The 25,619-nt window shown below is 41.7% G+C and overlaps 2 protein-coding genes across 2 annotated transcripts in view; one reads left to right on the top strand and one right to left on the bottom strand.

The window, feature by feature from the left end:
* KAT6A (lysine acetyltransferase 6A) overlaps nt 1–16,904 on the bottom strand; it is a 36,679-nt gene extending 19,775 nt beyond the window's left edge. The window contains exons 1-7 of the mRNA XM_030290089.4: nt 16,767–16,904; nt 14,902–14,944; nt 14,016–14,783; nt 3,187–3,295; nt 2,496–2,611; nt 2,162–2,243; nt 1,250–1,385 (exon numbers count right to left, since the gene is read on the bottom strand). Coding sequence (XP_030145949.1) covers nt 1,250–1,385; nt 2,162–2,243; nt 2,496–2,611; nt 3,187–3,295; nt 14,016–14,618 — 1,046 coding nt within the window. The 5' untranslated portion in view covers nt 14,619–14,783; nt 14,902–14,944; nt 16,767–16,904. The remainder of the gene's footprint in view (nt 1–1,249; nt 1,386–2,161; nt 2,244–2,495; nt 2,612–3,186; nt 3,296–14,015; nt 14,784–14,901; nt 14,945–16,766) is intronic.
* Nucleotides 16,905–18,036: 1,132 nt separating this feature from the next.
* On the top strand, nt 18,037–25,619 carry AP3M2 (adaptor related protein complex 3 subunit mu 2). Its single transcript, XM_002198338.7, has 8 exons — nt 18,037–18,404; nt 19,683–19,854; nt 20,360–20,497; nt 21,038–21,123; nt 21,665–21,798; nt 22,615–22,822; nt 23,523–23,667; nt 24,095–25,619. Exons 1-8 carry the CDS (start codon nt 18,132–18,134, stop codon nt 24,193–24,195), a joined length of 1,257 nt encoding a protein of 418 aa, XP_002198374.1. The 5' UTR covers nt 18,037–18,131; the 3' UTR covers nt 24,196–25,619.

The following is a 25,619-nucleotide window of genomic DNA, read 5'->3' as shown; positions in this document are numbered from 1 at the left end:
ATGAAACTATTTAAAAAGTGTGTGGATGTGGCTTGGGGATATGGCTAGTGGTGAACACAGGGATGCTGGGTTAATTGCTGGACTCAAAGATCTTAGAGGTCTTTTCCAACTATGATTCTATGATCCTATGCTTCTATAAGATAACTGAATATTCAACACTTCTCAGGAGTGTCCTAGACTGACTATTTTTAGCTACAGTCTTTTCGGGCACAGAGGCAGCTTTTTCCCAAAAAGACAAACTACACATTTTTGCACAATTCTGATATATTTTGCAAGTGAAATGATGGAACAAAGGCAAAAAAATTGAGTCAATCATGAAATAATACTTAAAAGAGACAAAACAGTGGAAGCAGATGGCTAGTTTTCCTTTTGCTCCTCTGAATTATACTGAGAGTTCTTCTATGCAAAGTTACTGTACTGATTTAAAAAAAAAATCATGTTTAATAGAGATGCTCCCTCTATGTTTTTAGGAGCATTAAATTTTGTAAGGTTGTTTTCCAGAACATCCTCTGGTGCTATTGGTTAGAATCAACTGATGGTTCAGCTGTTTTTTCTAGCTGATCTGATGTCCATAACAGACATTCTTCTGACATGCTCATTCACTGTTTTGCATCCTGAAGAGTCCAGAGTGCTGCATCACAACCAGCACTGCAGAGAAATCTTAATTCAAGGAAATTGCTTTGGCTGAACAGTTATCCAAAGAATTCCTGCCTACCCAAATCCAATTCCTTGACAACTAGCTAGTTAACCATGACAAAGCTGCAGGAACACAACTGGTCTCAGCACATCACAGTTCTCCACAAATGCAGAAACATGTGGAATGGAAGCAGAAAGAGGCCAAATATTTTCTGGCAGCAGTGTCAGATTAAATATATGTCAAACAATCTCATATGCTTTATTGTGATTATTTAATTTCCTTAAACAACAGAAAGGGTTCTTGGGAAATGCAAAGCAAGGCAGCTATGCTGGAAGAAGGAGCCATCCAGCAAAAGAGATTACATGAACAGCAAAATTTGTCTATGACTATAGAGACTAGTTCAAAAATAAGTAGTAAATTACTACAAAGAGTAAAAAATCTTGGCCAAAAGAAACACTACTGTTACTTCTAGTCTTTCACAGCCCTTTTCAGAAAATCTAATGAACAGCTCTTAATTGTAAAAGAAAACTTCTCACAAAGTAGACTAGAGATTTGAGAAATACCCCTTGTCCTACAGAATTTCCCATCTTACTCTTCCTTGTAGAGACTTACGTTGTGTTTTGATTCTTTAACCTGTTTTTAGGACGTCCTATTGGGTTAGCATAGCGTCTTTTTATCTGTGCTGCCTTCTTCTGTAGAAGTTTTCTTCCTTTCTTACGTGGTCGACATATTTGACATATCCACATACCTATAAGACACAAGTCCCCATCACTGAATGCAAAAGACATCTATATAGGACAAAAGGGAGAAATACAGTCCACAGGCCTTCTGAGATTAAGGGTAGGAACAGTACCAAAGGTACTGATTATCACATATACGTGTAAGAAGAATTATGTGTATGCTTCAACAATTTAAACTCAAACCCTGTTAATATTCCCCAGACCCAAAGAGTTCCAAAGAGTTCCAAGCACAAATAAAGCCTCCTTAATTGGCAGTACACCATCAGAAAACCAAAATTTAACGGTTAATTATCCCATTATCTGCTTACAACTATACTTCTTCCAACTATCTTATATACACAAGTTTTCTTCTAACTGCCAAGGAATAATCTTCCATAGATAATCTGCTTTCTCATTGGAAAGAGAAGTTAATTTGTCCAGAACATTCTACTGTCCAAATGGATATCACTTCAAAAACATATGAGCCATCTCTTTCTTTTGTACAAGGCTATTCAAGCAAATGAAAGCTGATTATCTTAATCGATAGGGATCACTTTTATTCCTTCAGCCCTCAAGAATTTTTTTTCAAAACCCTTCACAGAGAGCAAGTTACAGGAAACAGAAGATAGTGAAAAAAACCTGGATGTGAAGTTCTGACCCTTTGGTTTCTAATACCTGAAAGGTAATTCCATACAAAAATGAGCTAAATGTAGCTAAAAGAAGACCAAATAAGTGGAAGCACTGTCTGTCCACCCATCTTTTCCAACACCATATTAAATTATCCTATTCACCACAAAGTCCTCACCTTTTGGCATCCTGGTAAGAGGAGGATCACAGCATTCCATGTGAAAGCCACGGTCACATGAGTCACAAAATAGCATGTTATCCTGTTAAAGACATAAACTCTCTTTATATGTGCATCAGCATCAAGCCCTCCATTTATCTGTCACAATTTCAAAAAACGGGCACATAGTTCTCAACTACAGACAATTCAAGGTATTTCACAGGTCTCAGAAAGAGTACCAGACTAAAATAAAAGCTGCAGATATTTGCCTCTAATATAATTTTATTTAGTATTTTAACTTAACAGCCACAAAACTGGTATCCACTTCATTCAATCCATACTTCACTACACTTACAGCATTTTTTCCTTGATCTCTACAGGAACTGCATGTTTTGCATTCAATACACTGCCATCGCAAGGCTTTCACTCGAACTGTCAGCTCTGGAGAGAACTTCAAACAGGACGGATGACCTAGAGAAAAAAGAGAAAATGTAACTGGTAAAATCATTATATTTTTGTTAAGAGCCATAGATACCTCACACAGAGGCTACTTTATCAATTGTCTTCCCATGCAGAATTTCCGTTATCCAGATACTCCTGTATTTAGGTGCCTCTATTCTTACTTACTTATAACACAAACTAATGCCCTAGGTAGCAAATAGCAGGCCCACATACAAAAAGATCCCAAAGATAATTCTTCATAACTGAACTGAGAAACATGGTGAAACTGGCCTTCATTGCCACATTAAAAAAACCAAAAAACTTCCAGGAGCCGAATGAATTATTTGTGCTAGGTTAACTTAGCTGCCTCCCCTCTGAAAGCCTAAGATTCAGCTGAACTATAACTGTACTGTATGCCACAGCAGCATATTCCTCACATGTCTGGGTCAGCAGGAGTGACTACTCTAGACTTCTCTGTCTTAAATGGCAAGATTCTTACTAGATGCATACTCTCTCTCTGCACAGGGCAGCACCAGGCAGGGTAACAGCTTTTTCTGTCTCAAGGGAAGGGCATAAAACCAGCAGCCCTGTAAATGGTCACCTACCACTGTTGCCACAGTCAGCACAAGAGATGAGCTCTTCAGGTTTCTTCTCCCGATTTTGCTCTTTTGTACCAAGGCAGAAACTGCAAATTGGAATTGGTTCGGCAACCGGCTGTGAGGAAAACAAGACAATAAGAGCACTGGGTATCTCAAGGGAGCAAACTGTAATACACAAAATGACACAGACATTTATATATCACATAAACGTGATGTAATACACATCATGTCTCAAAGATTTTATCTGGTTCTCACATTCAATACAGCACTAACTGAATGGAAGTTAGTGCTCCAAAGTACAAAAACTGTGCAACTGTTAACACTGTTATGAAAAACTAAAATAAAATCTTCCTGCAGAAAGTTATGTGAGCATGCTATATAGCAATCACATGCAGATAAAAAGGTGTGCTCTCTCTGAAAAATGTATGGGGGGAGTTAGACATTGCATAGCAAAAAAGGTGCATTTAAGATAAGGCACAGCACTAGCAAAGAAAGAGATATGAACTAGCCAACAATACATTTGGACTGGAATAAGTAGGGCATTTTTAAATTTAAGAACTGATATTCTACAGCCTCATCAAAGATGTAGCAAGTGCAATAATTGTCTGTTTTAAAGCGATACTCGATAACTAATACAAGAGTGAAAAGGATAGCCTAATTTAACATTAAGTGCTGGATATCATTATCTAGCAAATTCTTTCTAATCCAATTCTGCATTTAAATCCTGTGATTTATAGTTTCCAGAGCAAAAATGTACACAAAATTTAATTTAAAAATAAAATAAAAATATGCTAAAATTACATTTACAACACTGGAGATGGGAATAATGCTAGATTACGGCAAGTTTTGAGGAACATTCTTTGCATACCTGTATCAAGTTACAGTTAGAGACTTCTAACATACCTTTTCAAAATCTATTCTGCAGGTACATATGTGCATACTGTTAATTATGGCATGGAAGCATATGCCGGAAGAACTTCCAAGCACCTTCACTCTTCCTAAGCCAAAGCCAAAGCATTATCCAGAATAGTTTCTTGCAGGAATCAGGTTTGTTTATACTACCATAATACAGAAACTGAAAATTTGAAAGATCTACCTTTCACTCAGCGTACAGATATAGCACACACAGTACTCTTCCAGTCTGAGGTGTGGTCCTTAAAGCACCCACTAGAAGGAAACAATCTGAACACCTTAGAAATTTACTGTTTCAAAATTATGCCACACAACAGGAATGAAAGCCTGACATTCTTCACTTAGAATACAAGTATTTATATTAGCCTTTGGGTAAATCCCAAACGATGCTGAAGTATAAACTAATATGAAATCACCTGCCTGTCAAACTACTTCAGTTTGGAATATGTTCACAGGATTCGTTAATTGAAGGAGTGCAGTTTTTGCTCCTTTTGAGAAACAGAGAGAACAAGACAACTGTAGATAGTTATGCCAAGCATACAAATCATTACTATCCAAGTGGGAGGGGCAAGCTAGCATTTTCACTGCCCACAGGCAGTATCTTTCCAGCCAAGTCACCACAGCAACATTAGCTGAAATCAGTTATGCAGGGATTGCCCATCCTCTTTCAACAGAGAGAGGGGATCTACTGTACACAAATTGTTCTCTTTCTGTTCATGACTGGACTCTAGGTGTCAGGCAACGAGCTGCTTCCAGTCAGTATCAGGTTTACTGGGGAAAAAACCTTGTGTATGAAGGGTCAATCAGTGCTCCAATTTCTTTGGAATCAAGATTTCAGGAATTACTTTTACCTTCTACCTTTTGAAAGGAAAGCTCTAACACTAATGCAATTTTTCAGGGGAGAAATAAAATTATTTCACGTATCCTTTCCAGGAAGTGCATGAGCAATTTATTTCATCAAAGAGAGTTTTATAGACAGTCAATAGCCTAAGATAGTAGTTCTTTTCTGTTTTAGCCAGTATTTGTGCATACTCTGTTCATCCCCACAGTTCTCCAAATTTGGATGCCCACACGTAACACTGTCTAGGTTTGGAAGAACAAGATCAATTACTATCCTTCACAGCTTCAATGTTTCCTGTATTTACCACCCTGGCAAGCTGCAAGCAAGCACTATAACACATTTAAAAAAAATAAAAACATCTACAGTTTGGGGGAAGGCTCTACTAGAATTCAGAATGTTTTAGAGCAATTAATTAAATTAGTACAATTCTGAACGTGGAGATCAGACTACTCTTCCACAGCTTCTGTGTGAGACTGTTATGCTAACTATGGAGAGATTTCTCTGCTGCTGTGTTTGCTCAGCAAAGAACATCCTGGCAAGTGAAAAATGCAAGCACACAATGAAAGATTAGTGAAAACAAGACTGGAAGCAGGCAGCTCAGTTTCATACTACAACTTTTTGGCAGACATTCAACTCCTTCTGCTGTTTTGCTTGCAAGCACATCTATCTATGTGATGTCACCAGATTCAGTGAGGGAGGGAGCCAGAACAAATTGGACTGACAGTGTCTTACAGCCTGCCAGCCTCTCTGCACATGTTGTTACTATACAAAGGGTTTCTAGAAACCAAATGTGCCTTAAAGATTCTAAGACTGTATGCTCTCCTAAAGGCGACTACAGAGAAGCACTTCCAGAAAAAGCATGTGTGTAGTAATTTTACAATCTCATTTTTGGCAAACCCATCTGCTTTGTAGTCTTCTTAATTTATGAAAAGTGAGGTTAGGAAATGCCTCAAGACTCACAGTCAAGTCTGCAGCCACAATGTCACAATGGTCACCTGCCAGTAATGTTAAAGCACTTTACTTTGCAGACGTTTTAATGCCATCTGAGGCTCACTAGATATCAGGACTATCTTTGTCCCATCATCTGGTAGTCGTTGTGGCTGGAATCGAGTGGGTATAGAATTTAAATCAACATAAAACAAACACAAATACTCACACCAACTTTTCTTTTGCTTTGCTTTTTAAGATCCCCTGAGTGTGAGCCCCCTAGCAGCAATGGTAGATGGCTTCTGAGAATTCACAAGAGATAATGCTTTTTTGTGTGTCTGTTTTTAAGCAAGTGACAAATCATTACTCCTCACTTCAAATAGTCCATTCTGTTGCAAAGGTCTCCCTCAAAAGCTGTAGCTCCTGGCAAGAGCAGATGAACCAGAAAAGACAGAGGGAAAGTACAACCTACACCACAGGGAAAAAAATAATTTAAAACATGAGGAAACATGTTTCAGTGAGCTCAGCCTCACAAAGCCTGGATTCCATGCCTTTTGGATCAGTGGTTGGAGAGGAAAACTGCTTCAGTCCCATGCCTCAATAAGATGAGAAGCAATGAATTTCATATTGTCAAAGTAATTTTACAAATCGTGTCGACTTTTTTGCTGTATACAGAGAAAACTGCAGAATTTAGGAAATACTATTAAATAATATCAACTTTTAGCAGCAATGGTTGGTAACTAACCCTTCTTCTATAGAAGTTACCAAATACCAAAACTCCCTTCAGACAGTATAGTGAAGGAAAAAAATAAAGCAACTGAGAGTAAAACAAGAAATCCCTTAAAATACTGTTTTTACTTAAGAAAACAATGCTACGTATATTTTAATACACCCAAGAAAAGCTATTACCATAACACAAACATGTACATTTGTCTGTGTAAATGGATATTGTCTCCAATTCACTTGTTAAATCTCACTTGAAAGAAAAAACGTATTTATATAGCAGAATGATGACCTAAAACATGAGACTATGTTAAAACAAATGTAAGGGAGAAAAGACAAAATAGCATACAGAATAAAGGAACAAGCATGAAATACATACCTCTTCTTAAGAGAAACACATAGAGTCATTTAAATAGAAAAATTAAAGAACATTTAAAATAAGTGCTGCTGTTTGAGGAAGGACTAATACAATGGAGAGAAAATCTGAAATGCTGCTACAAGAGTAGAGTCAAGTGCAAAGGCCAATAGCTTGGACATTAATGAAGTATATACTGGCTCAATTTTCTGCAGTGATTATTGGTATCTGGAAACCAATGCAAAAAAATAATGTGAATAGTATCTGGGGCTGACAATCAAACTAAAGAAATTACCTTACTATTAGATATGCACATGGTAAAAACTTCACAGAATGTCAGCTGGAAATGCTTAGACAGACAATTGTTAAATAACCTTCCCACAACTAACAAGTTCTCTAATCAGAGGATTAAAACTATTCAAGATTTGTTAGTCACAATCAGAATCACGTGCCAAGACTTCCTGATTGCAAACTCAGGGCAGTGAGGGGAGAGAGGCTCAGATTTCCTTCTCTGCTGTATAAAGAAACTCCCTTCACTTGACACGGATTCAGGAACCTAATAGTTCAAGTTACTGAAGTCTTCTTTATCCAAAGTTATATCCTGTGAGCTCTCACCTACACTTTGTCCCAGCTTCATAATTTTTGAGAAAATATAGGATGCTGTCTTGGGAGTGACAGATGATTATATTACTCTATTTTAGATCAAAAGATATTTCTAAGAACTCACAGGCTTCCACAGCTGCAAAAGAAAAACACACCACTTGAATCAAGAATAAGCTGAAATCTCAATTCCTCTCACTGCATAAAACCTTGCATTTCACAATACTTAGACAGTCACAAAAAATAAGGAATGTCAACATTGATTTCTAGAAATAACAAGTTACTTTGGGGATGAGTTTTTTCTTAAAACTTAAGTAATGTCTGTGCCAAGATGTAATTATTCTATTTTTAAATACTATACACTGCTTTACTTCAAGATTAGCAGCATCCCTAAAAGAATGGAAAATACTACTCTTAAAAAATGAAAAAAAAAGTATTTAACAGAATGCAGAGCCCCCCATAAACATGAGACCAGAGAAGATATGAAAGGAACTGTCAATGAGCGTTTCATGCACATTAAAGATCTCTGATTCAAGGCTGCTACTTCTAGATTACCTAGGACACCCACACAAGTTCAACTGTGAAACCATATCCTACTCTGTTTTTGAAACTTTACCACCTTGAGCACAAAATGAAAAGAACAAAAGAAACATTCTACATATTAAGTCTTCACTGTCAAAATTCACTGTTCAATATAACACTCTTGACAGTAAGATATAACAAAATCCCATATTCTTGACCCATAGTCATTACATGCTATTTTCTCTCCCTGCACTGTTTGCACAGACAGACCATTCTCACATGAGCAGCTTTATATAGCAAGTGTGGCAAAACCCTAAACACATGCAGATAAAACCTTTTCTGAACAGGTCTGTTGCTGAGAGACCACTCATACAAAGGTATCCTGAATTTGCAAAGTCGGGTTAAGTCAGTCCGAACATTTTATGGTTATAGATTTTGAAGAGAAAAATACCATTGGTGGTAGCACTAAGCAAGTGCATCTACTTGTTCCTGAGATTGCACTAAAGATTTTGCATGCAGCTTAATGATTAACAGCTTCTAAGTTCAGTCATTGCAATGCTCAGCAGCAGAATTACTTTATTTCCATCCATGCATTCAAGGAATTCACTATGAGTCCAGGTAAGTTCAGAGATTCAGCACTACAATCAAAACATGCATTACTAAATATCCAGAACTGAGTCTCAAAGACTGAGGAGAAACCTCAGTCTGAGGTTTTGTGTGTTGCTGAGAGGCTGTATACTGTTTGTGAATTCTAAATTAAGTCAAACCTATATACACACTCTTCTAAAGGCTGTAGCCAACAAAAATTTTTCAGTTTTCCAAAATCCAGTGAAGTAACAGAGGTATTAGTAATTAAAAGTTTTAATGATTCATAGGTCTCCACAGAAACATGTTTGAAAGATTCCGTATTTTCAAACTAGAAGTCATTATCCATGTATAGGTCCGCAGGCTGGTTAACTGACCTTCAAAAGTCTCTCAAAACAAGCAAATATATTACAAATGGGATTCTGTTTCCTACTCAAGGGTTATTCTGCTTGGACATCCTTCTCCCTCCTTTCTTTTGCATCTCACTACAAGTCGACTTACCATAATAGCAGTAACAATGGGCAGACTGCCAGATTCTTGACCATTTAAATAAGCAACATTACAACCTCTCATCCAATGCCAGAAGCAGTTTTAGGAGCTGCTCTGAGGAAAGGTGTTCATGCAGTCACAAAAATATTGGTGAGAAAAATTAAGATTTATACACCAAATACAGAGAAAACCTAAATAGGTGGACTAGAGGTGAACCTGACTTAATCACAACTCACTAGGATAAATGTAGTTTGAAATCCTTGAATCCATCTAATTCACAGAGGTTGAAGGACTCAGCACTCTGTCACACGAAAGTGTTTGTTCACCAGATTTTGTCGACTACATGTTTGGACTTAAGAACATGGAACCTATTTTTCAACTAAAATGGCAATACTTATTTAATAACTACTGGTTTTTAACTGTTTTTTCACCATCACTATGACTGAAGATAAAATTGCTGGGAAACTAGGAGAAAAACAGGGACAGAATGATCTGTCCTCATTCTCTCTGCTGTTTCTTCCCTTCCTACATAACAAAGCTAACACTGGAATCAAGCTGTTGTGTCTTTATCAATATTCTCTATTATCCACTCTCCTCCCTGTCTGACTAGCCTTTAAAGCTCTGTAGTTAATACAATCCCTTTATTAACCTAAACCATCTACAGAAAAATGTCATTCCATGTCTGTCAATAATCTACTGGACAGAAAGGACTGAAAACAGGGATCTGGGCAAAATATTGGATTAATCTTCCTCTTTTTAATCCAGTACTCTCAGCTTCTGCTGAAATTGTATCACAGAACACTGTTAAAAAGACTTCCTCCACAGCAGTACCCATTGACACGGGCACTCATCATAACATCTGATGCCTTCCCACAGTGATAAGCTTTGCCTCTAAGTTATCATGACTCCAGACACTGCCAGCACTGCTCTTGGTACCACTCAGCCCCATTCCACACTGAAAGCATCAGCTCGTAACATCCATTCACAGGTGTCTTGAACAACAGTATTTAGGACCTGTTTAGATTTGCTCAATTACTATGAGCTACTTTACCTGTTCACTACTTGAGTGAATAAAGTTCAAAGTAATTTTTTAACACTTGGGTTTCCAGAGTTACACAGTGTACAGATGGAGGCCATTTGTTATCAACCACAAGGTTTTTTTAGACAGAACTACAGATTTCTCTTCCCCAGAACCAGCTGGAATGGAGTGAATCCTAATCCTCCTCCAGCTGAGAGCCTAAGCTTGAACAGTGCCCTTGGAGAGATCGGTGAGCTCTCAATATGTAATTACAGTGTTCTAGCTGCAGATAATTTATATACTCCACCCCACACCAATTAATCCAAAAATAACCTCTTTACCAGTACTCGGATAAGTTGTTTCATTTAATTCATTTAAGACATGGAATTAACAATTACTAACTTTAAACAGGCACAATATAGCAATAGTTATTGTATGCTTAAAGGCCTTCAAAACAATTGTGATGCCCTCAAAGCATATGAACTTTCTAAACAGATATAAGAAGTTTGGCTTTGTGTGAGTTTATGAGTGCACACTGGGATCTAGAACTACTGTTGGTACGAAGGAAGGCCTGAAGGATGCTGCATGTATAAGAGTCCACAGTTAAACTGATTGATAAGTACCAACAGATACAAACAGCAACACAAAACTACAAAACAGACAAAAGGGGATAAGGAACATGCAAGACAGCAGCACAGGGAATCTGCTATAAATATTACTCCTACTTTTCAGCCACAGAAGTTCCTCTCTTTTTTTTTTTCAGGAATCACTTCCTGAATTTTGGCTTTATACTCTCACCTGTACTGCAGGATAATATTAAGATATTTACTTAAAGAAATTTACTGCTGCAGCCACAGACAGTTTTAACTGACATAAAAGACAGTTTCAAGGACAGTGCAAATGGCTATCAAATAATACCACCTGTATTTTCCTTCTAATTGAGGAAGAAACAGTCCTTCTGTTGTCCTGAGATCTAATTTCAGATGCTCTGGAAACTTCCAACACACAGAGCAATTACTTCCACTTCTCCTTCAGTTAGCTGATATTTTATTATTGGATTTTTAAAGTAATAACAATTTTACAAAGATTCTTTCTGTAAGTGTCAATAAAACAAAAGCAGAGCAAGCTACCTTTAAGGCATCCAGCTTTAAGACCTGCAACTTACTACTTAAGTTCCTTACGATAGTGTACCAGGAAAGAGCTCCTTGCTTGTCAACAGTATTAAATATTACTGTGTTGTAGTAGTCTCTCAAAGTAATTATTGCATTGTAGTAATACTATATTAACTAATGAACAGTTGTCCTGGTTTTGGCTGAAATATTGTTATTTCTTCTCCTAGTAGCTGGTGTGGTGCTGTGTTTTGTAGGGTGAAAATACTTTGTGAAACTCACTGTTTCAGTTGTCGCCAAGTCGGCAAAGTCAAGGACTTTTTAGCTTCTCGCCCCACCTGCAGTGAGGAGGCTGGCAGGCACAGGATGTTGGGATGGGACACAGCCGGGACAGCTGACCCAGCCTGTCCAAAGAACTATTCTAGACCATGCGGTGTCATGCCCAGTACATAAACTGGGGAGAAGCTGTCTGGGGGCTGCTGCTCGGGGACTGTCAGGCCATCAACTGGCAGGTGGGAGATTAAACTCTTTTTGTTCATGTTACTGCCAAGGCTCCTCTAAGAATCAAGGGAAACATTGTCACAATACTCCCAAAGAATCTATACCAAGTACATTCTATTAAAGAAAAGAAAAAAGAAAGAAGAGAAAAAATCCCTTACTACTCTCAAGAGCCCACTAAGTCAAGAAGATCACTATAGCACAGTATGTCATCTGCATCTGCATAAACTAGTTGAGATTTAACAGAAAGCTGCAGAGTGAAGGTCATTCCACTGTCTGCATGGAAAAAACAACCAACCAAGAACAAACAAAACCAAAAAATAAACTGTCTTAAAAATCCTGGAGAACAGGAACTCTGAGCCACCACTGACAGGCAAGTCAATTAATGCTGGCAGAACCTATATGTTTTAACATTGTATCTTCAATATTACTTCAGACTAGTATGAAACTCTGCCTGAGTTATCTAGCACAGAGATGGTACATCAAGATCAGACATCTAAGGTTAAACACTGACACACACAGACACAAAAACTCAGAAGAATTTATTGAAAGAATACCTTGCAAAATTTATATTTTTCCAGAGGGACAATAAACAAATCCCAGATTAAATTCAGTATTTATAGTAGCTCACACTACCATTCACCATTCTGATTTATAACATTTTAAGAAAAGCGCAGGGAACAATTCATCTCAAACAATATCAAGCTGCTCCTGAATTTTGGCACATTACAAGAAGACTGAGTAGGCTGTGAAACATACTGTGTTAATAACACACTCAGCCCTATTATCCACTGTTACCAACACTCTCAATCCAGCCACCTCATGCGCCAGGTTTGTTTATATCCAGTTTTCATAACATTTTACAGCTATACTGATTTCATTATAGATAAAGTTGGAGACTTAAAGAGGAAACATTTGTAGACAGAACACTGGAATTTTTAGCATAGTAATACTTCCTACATTACACCAGCCCACAGCACAACACATTAAGTTAAGTACTGTGTCCACAGTAAAGCTCTCACAGTTAAAACAGAACTTCAGAGAAACTTTACGGGTGATAAAGCAGCTGTGCAGATTTTATTTGCTTTATGAAGAAGACTCCTACAGTAGTTCTAAATCTTCAAATCCTAAGAGATCATTAAAGCATCTCTCACCAGAGAGTGAAGCTGACTTTAAAAACCATCAGTAGGACACACCCAAAGAACTCATCCCTGAACAGGATATTTGTAACAACCAAAAATGTCCCATTCTGCAGAAAAATGTATCTCATTAGGATAAAAAAAGAGTAATTCTCACATTCTAGATGTTCTACAGACAAGTAGCAGAAATACAGGAATCAGTGGCAAACTGATCTTCAGTAAGAAAGACAAGCTTCTGTTCTACTCTGCACTGAAAGTAACAGAAAGAATAAAAAGATACTGACTGGGTAGGAATTTCACTCCCACAACTTCATCTTGAGGTTAGAGGGGAGGATCAATGACCTTAGGAATGCAGAAGTAGGGTAGAAAGGAGGGTAAAACCACAAAATGTAAGAGAAAGCAACAGAATTTTTTTTTTATAAAGAACATATATTTAAAATGGGGGAGAGAGGAGGGGGCAGAGGGTACAGAAGCCCCTGAGTGCTCCTTCCAGGATCTCTGTTCTCTAGATCATAGAATGGTTTGGGTAGGCAGGGACCTTAAAAATCATCGGTTCCAACCCTTGCCACAGGTAGGAACACCTTCCACTAGAGCAGGTTGCTTCCTATTTCACAACGAAGAGGTTCTGGAACAAAAGGTTCTTTGCCCATTATAAAGAAAGCCTCTAAGACAGCATTAGGTGGCAATTGCTAATCAGCCCCTCATTACATTACCTGAATTCAAATAGAAAGAAGAAATGGCAGGTAAATAAAAATGTGAAAGTAAGAGATCATCTCAAGTTTGCTTTGCAAATCCATCTCACCTTCAAGAGAGGAGGCTTACTTCCTATGTTTTGCTGACACACCTACAGTAAGCCTGTTATCATACTTCCAGTTCCACTGCACAGAAACATTGTGAATTCTCCACAGTAGCTCATCTGCAATTTTCTGATCCAAAGTACGAATTACAATCCATTAAATTTCCTCTCATGTTTAGAAAATTGGATACAAGGGGATCCTAAGTACACAGTAATAACTTCTAACATACCAAATTCAAGATTATTGGCCTCAAATTGCAACTCTGTATTGAAATATTCCATCGACCACAAGAAAACAACCATACAAAAACTGTGTCTTACCTTATCCTTTTCATGGGGAAGGAGACACACTGGAGGGAGACAGGAAAGAGACTCAAAACTCTCCTTCCCATCAGCATTAGTGGTTGCTTTAGTGTTGAGTTGGTACAGAGGCCCATCCTTAAGGAGCCTACCATGGCCGACAGCACGTTTGACAGCTAATCGTAATTGCTGGTGAAAAATGGAGGCAGCGCTACCTCCAAATAATGCAGACACATCTTTCTGACCTTTCAGAAAGCGCTCGATGTTCTTCAAGGATGAGCCACCAGACTCAGCCAAGCCCTCAATTGCCCGTTTAATAAGTTTATTCCAGTCCACATTTGGTTTACCATCCAACTTGCCATGATTCCGAGGCTTCGGAAGTGCTATTCTCCCAGGATTATCAGGATCCTTGTAGGAGTTGAGACCCTTGTTGGAGACTTTTAAAATAGTTCCATCTTTAACACTCAACTCTAACTGTTCCAGAACAGTTTTGCGGTCCAAACCATGTGAAGATGACACAGCGTTGCATATCCTCTCCTCTGAAGGTCGCTGTTTTTGCTTCTTTACCTTTTTGATTGCCTCCAAAATCCACTCTGTATACAGCGGGTTGGCGAGTTTTACCATGGTGAAGAATTCTGTATATCCATAGAGTCGTTATCCTTTATCCTGATGCTGAACGAGTTTCAAATGATGAGAAAACAGATCCTCGAATGATGGGAACCAGCTAACCATAGCATACACGTTTTCTGTTCTGAATCAATCCTTTCTCAAACATTATTTGTTTTCACACTGAAGAGAAGAAAACAAAACAATTAGAATCTTCTACATTCTGTCCAATAAATCCCATAACAGCATCACAGAAAGGTTTTACACAAAACGTATAAAGATTTTGTAAGCATTATCTCACCTGAGCTTCTGGTCTCACAATAAAAAGAGCTCTAATGTTAGGCCTAGAAGAAAACAAGAGAGACATTTAAAAAAAAACACTTCTGAAGAAAAGAAAAAAAAAAGTAGCAGACAATGTTAATTTGTTAAACACATAGCAAAGTTTTAAGCCACTACATTTCTGAAATACTAAAGTAATATTTCAGGTTTTCTCTTCACTACTAATAAAAGCATACTTTAGCACTAAAATTACCCCATAAAACCTAAAGAAAAGTGTCCTTTCCATTTTGATCCATTAGTCTATACCAAGATTTGTATCACTGCTGAGCATAACATAAGTTATATTTGGGGGAAAAAAAAGAAAACCACAACAAACATCTTAAAAGAGCAGTAGCTCTCTTAATTTTTACACATGGAAGACATTGACTGAAACTTTAACAGAAAACAGGAATAACTAAGACTCTGGAGCAAACAGCTAGAAACTCTCAGAGCACTTTCATGAGTGTAATCATAGGTTTCCCATCTGTGAAGAAAAGCTATGACAGTTGTTCCATAAAGGAAAAAAAGTGAAGAAACACAGCTAGAGATTGCAATTAAATGCTCTACTTTTAGAAGCCACAGAAAAAAGGATACAACATAATTTTCAGTATTGATGAGGCCCACTGAAAACACTTCAGGACAAAGTAACAGGTGACCATACACAGCATAAAAGTAATGTTTATGACACTGCTAATTAACGATGCTGGTGAAAGGGTATGAGGTTCTACTTTAGAGCCTTTAGCTAGTTATCCTTATAATAGCTTTTTTGGGGTGTGATAACTGTTTGTTATGCTGGAGTTCTACTTCAGGAGTACACTAACCAAGAAGGATCTGAGAAGTGTTCATCACAAGAAAGAATGATTTTCTACACGGAAGTTTCAGACTAGAGTTAAGTTGATAACACAGTTATCGTGTTCTGCTTTCTAGTAAACACCGAAGAATTTATCAACACATAGAACACATTTGCATACAGACATCAGACTCAACAGCAGAGCTCCACACGGCCAGTACTGGAAAGACTCTGAACGACTGCTTAAACGAGATGCAGTGCTTGCCTAGAGTTCTTTAATTCTGCGAACAAGAGATGTAAAGGGAAATACGGTTCTCGACACCTGCCCTCCTCCAAAACAGAGATGCGCTCCCCTAACTCCTACCCCTGGATCCCGAAGCCCAAAGGATTCTGTCCCCCGTCCCCAGCCGAGCTCCGTGCGCAGGACGTTATGCAACCGTCCGGCCAGGCTGGGGCGACACCGGGACGGTCCCAGCGGCGGTGGGTCACTCGCTCGCTGGCTCTCTGGGTGACAAGCGACCCCAGCACCTGCTACCGCTCGTCCCCATCCCTCCCACGGTAGGTCCCGCACTAGGCGCCCCAAGGAGCGCACTGCCTCAGCACGGAGACTCGCACCGGCGAATTCGGGAAAAGCGGGGCGCAGGCCGCAGCCACGGCAGACAGCCGGGCCCCATGCTCTCCGTCCCCCCGGACACGGGCAGTGCGGCCCGGCTAGCTCCTCGCACTGGTACGGGCGGGCCCGCGCCCGCCTCAGCCGCGCTCTCTCGCGCCAGACACTGATCGGAGCTCAGCTCGCGGACCCCCGGCCGCTTCGCCCGCGCCACCCGTGCCGTGCCGTGCCCGCCACCTCCCCGAGGCGTGGGCCTGGCGAGCGCCGCGGGAGCGGACGGCGGGGCCGGGCCTGGCGCAGAGCGGCGGCGGGGCCGGAACAGGCCGCGAGCCTGGAGCGCCCAACTGGGCCTTCCCCTTCCCCAGGCCACGGAGCTCGCCAGCCGCCTGTCCCCGACTTCCTCGGCTTCAACCACCCGAGCCGGCGCGGCTCCGCCAGCGTTACTTACCGAGGGCCGCGAGCACCGGGACTCGGGAGGTGAAGGCCGGACGGCAGCGAAGCCCGAAACTGACACGGCGGCCATCTTGGGCCCGGCGCGCTGCGGCGGGGGGCGGGGGGGCGCGAGGTGGAACAGCCTGCGGGGGGAGGGGGTGGCCAGGCCACAGAACAGCGCGGCAGGGCGCAGGCGGCCGCCAGGGGGCGCGGTGGAGCCTCAGCTGCGCCCCGGCGGGCGGGGGGGGCGGAGCGGAGCGGAGCGGGAGGGAAGCGGCGGGGCCGGGCCGGGCCGGGCTGGGCCGGGCCGGGCCGGGCCGCGGGGCGAGACGAGGCCACGCGAGGCAGGTACCAGCACTTAAAAGACTTGCCCGCGATCCTGAATCACAGCTGGGTCTGACATCTCAGACCTTAGCCTCTCCGCGATGGTGCAACAGACCGACCTTCCTCCCATATAAGAAAGGCTGTGTGTTCAGACAGCTTTTTTAGTGGGATTCAAAGGACTGCTTTCCCATTGTTTATGTATATTGCCAGCAGTGTAAAAGGAAAATTATTTGTCATGGCATGTTTTATTCAGAAGCCCATGGATCTGTTATATGAACATGAAACACTAGTTCTAGTTATGCAAAGGAATAATTTGCTAGAGAATTTAGGTAAATTTGGCAGGACAATTGTTTTCATGCCAGCTGGATGTTTTCTGGGATGTTACCAGCAAAATAGTGAAAAACGTTCCCCTAGCTGTTCCTCCCTGCAAAAGCCGGGTTATTTCCTCATTTCATGGACTATAATCCAGTTGTCTTCTAGAAAAGGGATCCCTAAACGCCGGTGAGGAGCAGGCGGGGTACGTGCGCCGCGAGCGCACTGCACCGAACGACGGGGAACGCGCAGTGGCCTCTGTGTGGGACGTCCCCTTGCGGGGGCGCCCTGAGGGCCCCGCGCGGGCCGGCCCCGCGGCGCTCCTGCCTTGTCAGGTGTGTAACGGAGCGGGGGGAACGGGACATGGAATCGGTGGCCGAACAGAGACATGGGAATAGGGACACGGGACGCGCGGGGCTGTGCCGGGCGCTATCCCGTACCTGCCCGGATCCCCGTCCGGGATAGTTACGGAGCGCGAGCGCGCCATTTCCCTGCGTCACGAGCCGCGCGCCTCAGCGGCCAATGGGGCGCGGGTGTGAGCGCGTCGCCCAATGGCAGAGCGCGCTGCGAGACCCGGCCCGGGTACCGCGGAAGTGTTTGTGCGCGCGCCGGGGGCGGGGCTTGCGGCAGCCGCGCTGCGCGCGCGGGGGGCGGGGCCGACCGGGGCGGGGCCTGTGGGGGGCGGGGCCTGTGTGGGGAGCCGGCCCGCGGGTTCGCTCCGCCACAGCCGGGCCTCGCTGCAGCCATGATCCACAGTCTATTCCTGATCAACGCCTCGGGGGACATCTTCCTGGAGAAGCACTGGAAGAGCGTCGTTAGCCGCTCCGTCTGTGACTATTTCTTTGAGGCGCAGGAGCGGGCCTCGGAGGCGGAGAACGTGCCGCCGGTGATCCCCACGCCGCACCACTACCTCCTTAGCGTCTACCGCCACAAGATCTTCTTCGTGGCCGTCATCCAGAGTGAGGTACCGCCGCTCTTCGTCATCGAGTTCCTGCACCGCGTCGTGGACACGTTCCAGGTACGGCCGCGGGACCCGCCGGTCGGAGCGCGGAGCTCCGGTACCGCGCTGCGGGCAGAACGGGCGGGTGCGCAAAGAACCCCTCTCGTTTGCACCTGTTAGGTTTTATTTTTCTTTGTTTCCTATCACGTAACTTTCATCCTGCGTTTGTGAGGATGTAGACAGGGCTTGCCGTAGTCGGGAATTTACTGCCGAGGAATTACAATGGCTTCGGGATCTACCTGTGCCCACAGGAGGAACCTTTCATAAATCAGTATTTCTGTTTTGCAGCCTTATCTGCTCTGGGAACTGTGAACTAAGACCAAGCTGGCCTTGTTCTCACAAGGAGCTTTTGCAATTCATAGCTACATACTTTAATCAATTCGTGACAACCTACCCGTGCGTTTACATCTAGTGATGCTTCTTGGAAACTTCCTAAAGCAGTGAATTGCAGGAGTTGCCCCAGAGCAGCTGTATTCCCACTGTGCTACGGTTGATACATCTTCTGATCAGTTTAGGAAAACGGCAAAGATAACTGTCTTCCTCCTGCTAACAGCATTGTGTTGTCTGGATTTGAAATGTCTTGTGACCAGCATCTTGACAGCATACAGGAAATGTGTGTGCTTGGCCAAACAAGTGTCATGGGAGCTTTTGTTTGCAAGATGTCAATCAGAACCTGGCTGTATTCTGAGTTATATTTCTCTGACTTTAGGGAGTGGATTGGGTTAGGCCAGGATTGGATTGTGTCAGACCCTTAGGTCTTGTTTTTTATGAGGGTATGAGGCATGAGTGTGTTGTCACTGGCTTAGACGTATATTAAAATCTGGTATGTCTGAAAAAGAGTGTTTGTAATGCAGCACTAGGATGTCTCCACTGTCACAGCATACATATACTCATTCTTTATGCAAAATGCCCAATCTCTTTAATTGCTGTAAGTAACTAGAAGCTCGGGTTTGTGTTTATGCACATGCACTTGCTCTCTCCTGTAAGATGCTTGAAGTCCATATAGAATAAGACAGTAAGTAATTTAAATGTTCAGTTTTAAAAATTGCTGAATTAGTTGGGACAGCTGATGCGGGAATTTACCACCTTAGTGGAGCAGTGGCCGAGGTGTGCTCAGAGTTGTATGTGTCTGCGGGAGTGTGTGTCTGGTATGCTTGTAGTAATACAGGGAGTTGCAGTAGTTTTTTGCCTCCTCCAAGAAGAGGCTAGATTTATTCTTGTGTGGGAAAGCACTGGACTGAGTGATTACTAAGATTCTCTTTCAGAGATCATTGAGTAATTCTTTTTTTTGCACAGGATTATTTTGGTGTCTGTTCAGAGGTAATAATCAAGGACAATGTTGTGGTGGTTTATGAAGTGCTGGAGGAGATGCTAGACAATGGCTTTCCATTGGCAACAGAGTCTAATATTCTTAAGGAACTGATAAAGCCTCCTACTATTCTGCGAACAGTCGTCAACACCATCACAGGTACAGGGAAACAAGGAGAAGATAAACTGGGGAGTCCAGGTGGCAATATTCCTGCATAAGTAAATTAGGACATGGGTGAAGAAAAGGTGTGTTTAGGGAGTCATGTGTTAGTGCTTTGCTTTGAGGTGCCTTCCAGTTTCAGCACCAGCTGCACTTTGGTTTTGCATTTGGTTTTGGTCTGATTTGGGGTATTTTAACCTAAAAATGTCAGATTACATTTTCAGTTACACACGTGACATGACTTTGAGGATGAGTTAGTTTGATGTGAGTCTACACATCCCCATGTGTAGACACTTTCCCATGCATTACTGTGAAATGCAGTTTTAGAGCTGGGTGCAAGAGAGATATACATTTTTGGAGTACTGGGAGTCTGGAAGAATAATTGCTCTCCTGCAAAGAAACAGAGGTTCTTGGGGATTAATTAAAATTAAGCTCTATAAGGCCAAGGACTTGCTCTGCAGCATTTTCTAACTTCTGTGGTTGTCGATTCCCTTTCTTTTTCCAGGAAGCACTAATGTGGGTGACCAGCTTCCCACTGGACAGCTCTCAGTGGTGCCTTGGAGACGTACTGGTGTAAAATATACCAACAATGAAGCCTATTTTGATGTGATTGAGGAGATAGATGCAATCATTGACAAATCGGGTACGGAAGTTGCTCCTGGTTAAGAATAGGATAACTTGTCCTGATAGTGCCTGAAGAGAGAGTTTGGTTTCGAAATAGGTGCACCTTCATCCAAGTGCGGGAAGCTCTGATCCTATTTTTACTCTGGAATGTTGCTAACTTGTATGTGCTATTCAGTCAAAAATTCTACAGAGGCGCCAAGATTTTCACTTGTCTTTGTTCTCGAGGTCTCATAAGTAATTCTGTATTGGGAGAATAGAAGATGAGTAAAAATTGTGCATAGCACTTTCTCTTTAGTATTTGTGCTTCTTAGTCTTGTTAGAACTGGGACCTATTGTCATTGGCCATTAAAATGGACATTGTTGGTGTCCACGGTTCTTAACGGAATGAATCTTCTAGAGGAATCATTGGGAATTATACAAATGTTGAGCAGGCGACATAATGAACCATGGCATTTCATTAAGAAAGTAGATTTCCTTCCTTTTCACTCATAGGTTTTCTACTTTGGGATTTTTTTTGATGAGGTTCACAAAACCACCTGTGTTTACCTTATTGTTACAGGTTCCACTATTACTGCTGAAATCCAAGGAGTAATTGATGCTTGTGTCAAGCTGACTGGGATGCCAGACCTTACCCTCTCCTTTATGGTAAAGCTCAAGGATGTGTCTTTATTTAAGTATTTTGAAAGGGGTTTCCCAGTCCTGCTGCTAAGATCATGGTCTTGTGATGATGGACCCCAGTACATCAGTATCTGGATATACTGGACGAAAAGAGAAAGAAATGACAATGGGAACTCATCAGGAACTTCAGCAACTTAGAGCCTAAATAGGTTTTTGTCAGATTATTTGTTTAAAAGCACAGGTGATGTGTGCTGTGACTAACTTGTTGAGATACAGTGGTGTTTTAAGCAGATATCCTGAAGGGCCACCTCTACTATGAGTACGCACCAATGTAATGATGTGACGTGAAGAAGCTTTCTAAAATAGGATTACAAATATCCTAAAAAAGGATAGAGGTTTTTGAGTGCTGCTTTTGCATGGATATAACAGCATCAGACATGTCTGAATGTAGACACCTTCAAGTGGTCAACAGTGTGTCAAATGGTAGGCCTTTCATGGGTAGAAGATTGCTATCTTCATTTTAAGTTGTACTGTCTTCACAAAACTTGTGACTTTCTTTTTGTTTCAGAACCCTCGGTTATTGGATGATGTCAGCTTTCACCCATGTGTGCGTTTTAAGCGCTGGGAGTCAGAGAGAATACTCTCCTTCATTCCTCCTGATGGAAATTTCCGCTTGCTGTCCTACCATGTCAGTGCTCAGAAGTAGGTGATGAGTCTGTGAATGAGGTGCTGTGAATTATGAAATCTGGATGCTTCTCGCTAGGAAGATGATAAAAGAAGGATCTTTTAAACATGAGGTGGCATGTTGAGCCAAGTGAAGTAGAGGTGCATGATGACTTGCATTTTTCTTTTTTTTAAATTACATGTTTTCTCCTTGTTTGGGGCAGTGATTCTGTAATTTCTTTCTGGCCAGCCAGCATTTTTCAAAGACTGCTAGCATATAAACAAACTAGATAGTGAAAGAATTAGACAGTGTGGAGTAACCAAGCTGTTGATTTCATATGTTTATAAAAACTTTTTAGACTAAAACAAAATAGTTTGGTGCTCTTGTTAGGTTTTTGACATCTCTCTTAATGGAACCACAAGTTCTTGTCCAGGTTTACAGTCTTTTCTAGAAGCAGCTTGCCAAGTACTATTTGGGGTTACAGTTGCTAAAGAATTTTACTACACCTTTGTCAGATTTATCTCTAGTAGGTGAAAAGGAGTGGCAAATGCAACCAGAAACACAAACATGAAGTTCAAGTGGTGCTGCACGGCCAGGAACTACTTGCCAACCTGATTGTGACATGCAAAAACATTTCCCATCTTTTGGTCAAGCCTCCTATTTTATTGGATGTAGTTCCCTGTTCTAATAAAATAGGATACAGCAAGCTTGATTACAAAAAGTGTAATTAAGACTTGAGAATGGAACCCTGACTTTGCTCCTAGCTCAAACAAATGATTGTAGGATTTCCGTCTCTTTTAAGCAAATATGAAGACGAGATCAACAAGGACTTTCTGTTTGTGTCTTTATTCTAGTCTTGTGGCAATTCCTGTCTACGTTAAGCACAACATCAGTTTTCGTGATAGCAGCTCACTGGGACGGTTTGAGATCACAGTGGGGCCAAAGCAGACTATGGGGAAGACTGTGGAGGGAGTGATGGTCACTAGCCAGATGCCAAAAAGTGTCTTGAATATGACCCTCACGCCCTCTCAAGGCACACATGTCTTTGATCCAGTTACAAAGGTAAGAGGAAAAAAATTAGATAATTTAACAAAAAAAAAACCTTTCTTATCTATCAGAAGATGCAGTCAACCTGTTCATGCTTACATGAACACTTCCATGAACATTGCTTTGCTGAAGGCAATATGTTGGGGTGAGAACTTTTTCTGAACAACTGCATACTAGGAGTTTTCTTAATCCTCAGGACAAATACCTTGGTGTCTGAGTGGATTGTAGTTCTGGCTACTTGGTGTGTGAAGAAAATCCAAGCACTGGTCTTGTATAATGGGACATCAATCTCGTGCATGGCTTACAAACATCTGCATATCTAGTTGTCATGCCCAGTGCTGCATGTTGGTCTTTTGCAAACACTGAGGTTAATGGGTTTGGTTTGGGGTGTTCTGGTTTTGTTGTTTGAACCCGAGGAGGTAACTTTTCTTTTCCTCTTGCAAGCATTAATCTGATGGGCCTACCCATGTGGCCTTTAGCACAAGTAGTGGAAATATCTTTTATAGTAGGCTTTTGGGGATCTTCAAGGAAAGAGGGAGGACAAAGGTTTGGAGTGAGGTATCCACTCCTTAATCTGTGTCTGGCCAATATGAAAGGCAAGATACTAAGAAAAATACATTTTTCATAGAGAAACATTAAAAGCTGTAAGGAATGGGACTCTTCTTTAGAAGGTGCAGCATTTGAGTTTCACTGCAGCATTTTCTGCTTCTTAAAGTTACTGTCATGGGATGTTGGGAAAATAAACCCCCAGAAACTGCCAAGTCTGAAGGGGAGCGTAAGCCTGCAAGCTGGGACATCGAAACCAGATGAAAACCCCACCATTAATCTGCAGTTTAAAATTCAGCAGCTGGCTATATCTGGTAAGTGACTCTAAGGTAAAGAAGTGGAATCGTCTCTGTTGTGTTGGTGCTCATTCTGCATGTAGCTGAAGTAACAAACTTTCTGAAGTACACTCTACCTGAAACATGTTCTTCAAGCAAAAAAGTTGTCTGCTTTGACTACAGATATCTGGATTTGTTCTTTCTAGTGGTCTGTGAAACAACTTCCCTGCATTTCCTTGCATTTTGTGCTTACAGACCTCTAAAGAAATTAAGGGTATGGATGTGTTTGTAAAAATGATTCTAACAATTAGCAGTTGTCAGCTTTACTCCATTCTGTCTACTGCTTGCTAAAACTTTCTCTGTGCTTTCTGCACCACCAGTATGATCTTCTGTCTCTTTATCCCAATGGCCTGTCAGCTTTGTTTGTGGCAGCAGTCAGTCTTATGCTGTGTTTGTTTGCCTCTAGGACTGAAGGTGAATCGCCTGGACATGTATGGGGAGAAGTACAAGCCATTCAAGGGGATAAAATACATGACTAAGGCTGGCAAGTTCCAAGTCCGAACCTAGAGGCTGCTGATAGCGACGAAGAGCACTTTACCTGTTTTCCCTGTCCCTGGCTGTTGGAAGCAGCCTCTTATCCCATCCATCTATTTAGGGTTGCTCCCTTCTCTGTTGTAGCATAAGCAGTAAAGCCAGTGCTCAGAGTGCTGGAAAGCAGGGAAAAGTAAGGTTGACCTGAAACCACCTCATCCCTACCTGAGTCTGAAGTATTTGGAACAATAGCAGATGGGAGAGTTGCTCAGGACCCTTAGGATTAGCAAGTCAGCTCTGTAAGCTTGTATCACCTTCATTTTGCTGTCTTAGAGGAAATTCTAGCAATTTATGGCCTTTTGCAGCTTCTCTTCCTTGTATTTTGTTTGGCTTTTATCCCGTGTTACGTGATAAAAAGTTGAATTTCCACAAACTTCAGTGTAATGATCCAGCATCTGCATTCCTGTATCACTGGGTGTTAGGGTGTCGAGTTGTGTAGTTCTTGCCAGCAGGGAGAACATCTAGCTGTTCTGCCTCAAAAAGACTAGCAGAAGTGGAAGGGTAGATTGTTCTACCCAGGATGGGAAGTTGAGAAGCCTGAGATTGGGAATGGTGCCACAAAGGGAAGAAGTGCATTCTTTCTCTAGGTACTTCATAAGGCATTCTGTTCATCAAGGATCTTAAGTCTCTGAACACAGACTTGAAATACATTCAGATCTTGTAACTGATGGGCGGTGGTATCTCCATGTAATTCTGCTTCTCCTCTTACTTCATCAGTGTTTGAACGTAGGAATTCTCCTAGCTTATTTGGGGAATCTGAAGAGACAGACAGGGGAACTTCTGTAGAGAGAAGCTGTGGCTACATGAAGATAACCACTGTCCTAGTTACTTGTTGGAACCTCTTTTAGCCTCTCCTTGCCTATTGCAAATGACGGTGATACTGCTGTTTTCCTGCTCGCTCATGTCTTCCTTTGAGATAATTGTGACCTGGTACCTTTATAGTGTTCCTCCTGTCCTACCTCATTTCAGTTCCTCTACCAGTCAGGTGCTGTGCAGATCGATTCAAACCTATGCCAGATTTTTCACTGGGATCATCTCTTCCTCAGGAGCTGTTGCTGTATCTGTCCATTCCAGCCTATGGTATATCCCTCTGTACAGCAGAAATAGAAAATGAGAGGCACCTGCACTGTTCATATTGTCTGTTACAGGCTCTTTGGCCACTACATGCCAATATTGTCAGCAGAACGGAGTGACCCTGAACGAGGGGTAGCATTCATTCCACCTTGCATGTGGTGCACACTTCCAGTGGATGAGTGGCATCTTGCTTGTGGGATTACTAGTTCCCATGCAGCTGAAGAATCCCATAACAGGTGGCATTCTGCTGAGGTGACGTTACTGCTGAGCATGTTCAGTGCAAACAAAACCTTCAACAAGGGCATCAATAAAATTTTTACATGTCA

Source organism: Taeniopygia guttata, chromosome 22 (genome assembly GCF_048771995.1).
Source record: "Taeniopygia guttata chromosome 22, bTaeGut7.mat, whole genome shotgun sequence".
Lineage (NCBI taxonomy): Eukaryota > Metazoa > Chordata > Aves > Passeriformes > Estrildidae > Taeniopygia > Taeniopygia guttata.
The sequence above is the reverse complement of the archived record's forward strand: the minus strand, read 5'-3'. Positions and strand labels throughout refer to the sequence as shown.

What these genes read in the sequence shown, in the direction of transcription:
- AP3M2 (XM_002198338.7), top strand. Translation starts at nt 18,132, where the DNA reads ATGATCCACAGTCTATTCCTGATCAACGCCTCGGGGGACATCTTCCTG. An exon ending in TACCATGTCAGTGCTCAGAA is followed by an intron (nt 21,799 to 22,614) that starts GTAGGTGATGAG and finishes TCTTTATTCTAG; the next exon opens with TCTTGTGGCAATTCCTGTCT. An exon ending in TCTTTGATCCAGTTACAAAG is followed by an intron (nt 22,823 to 23,522) that starts GTAAGAGGAAAA and finishes TGCTTCTTAAAG; the next exon opens with TTACTGTCATGGGATGTTGG.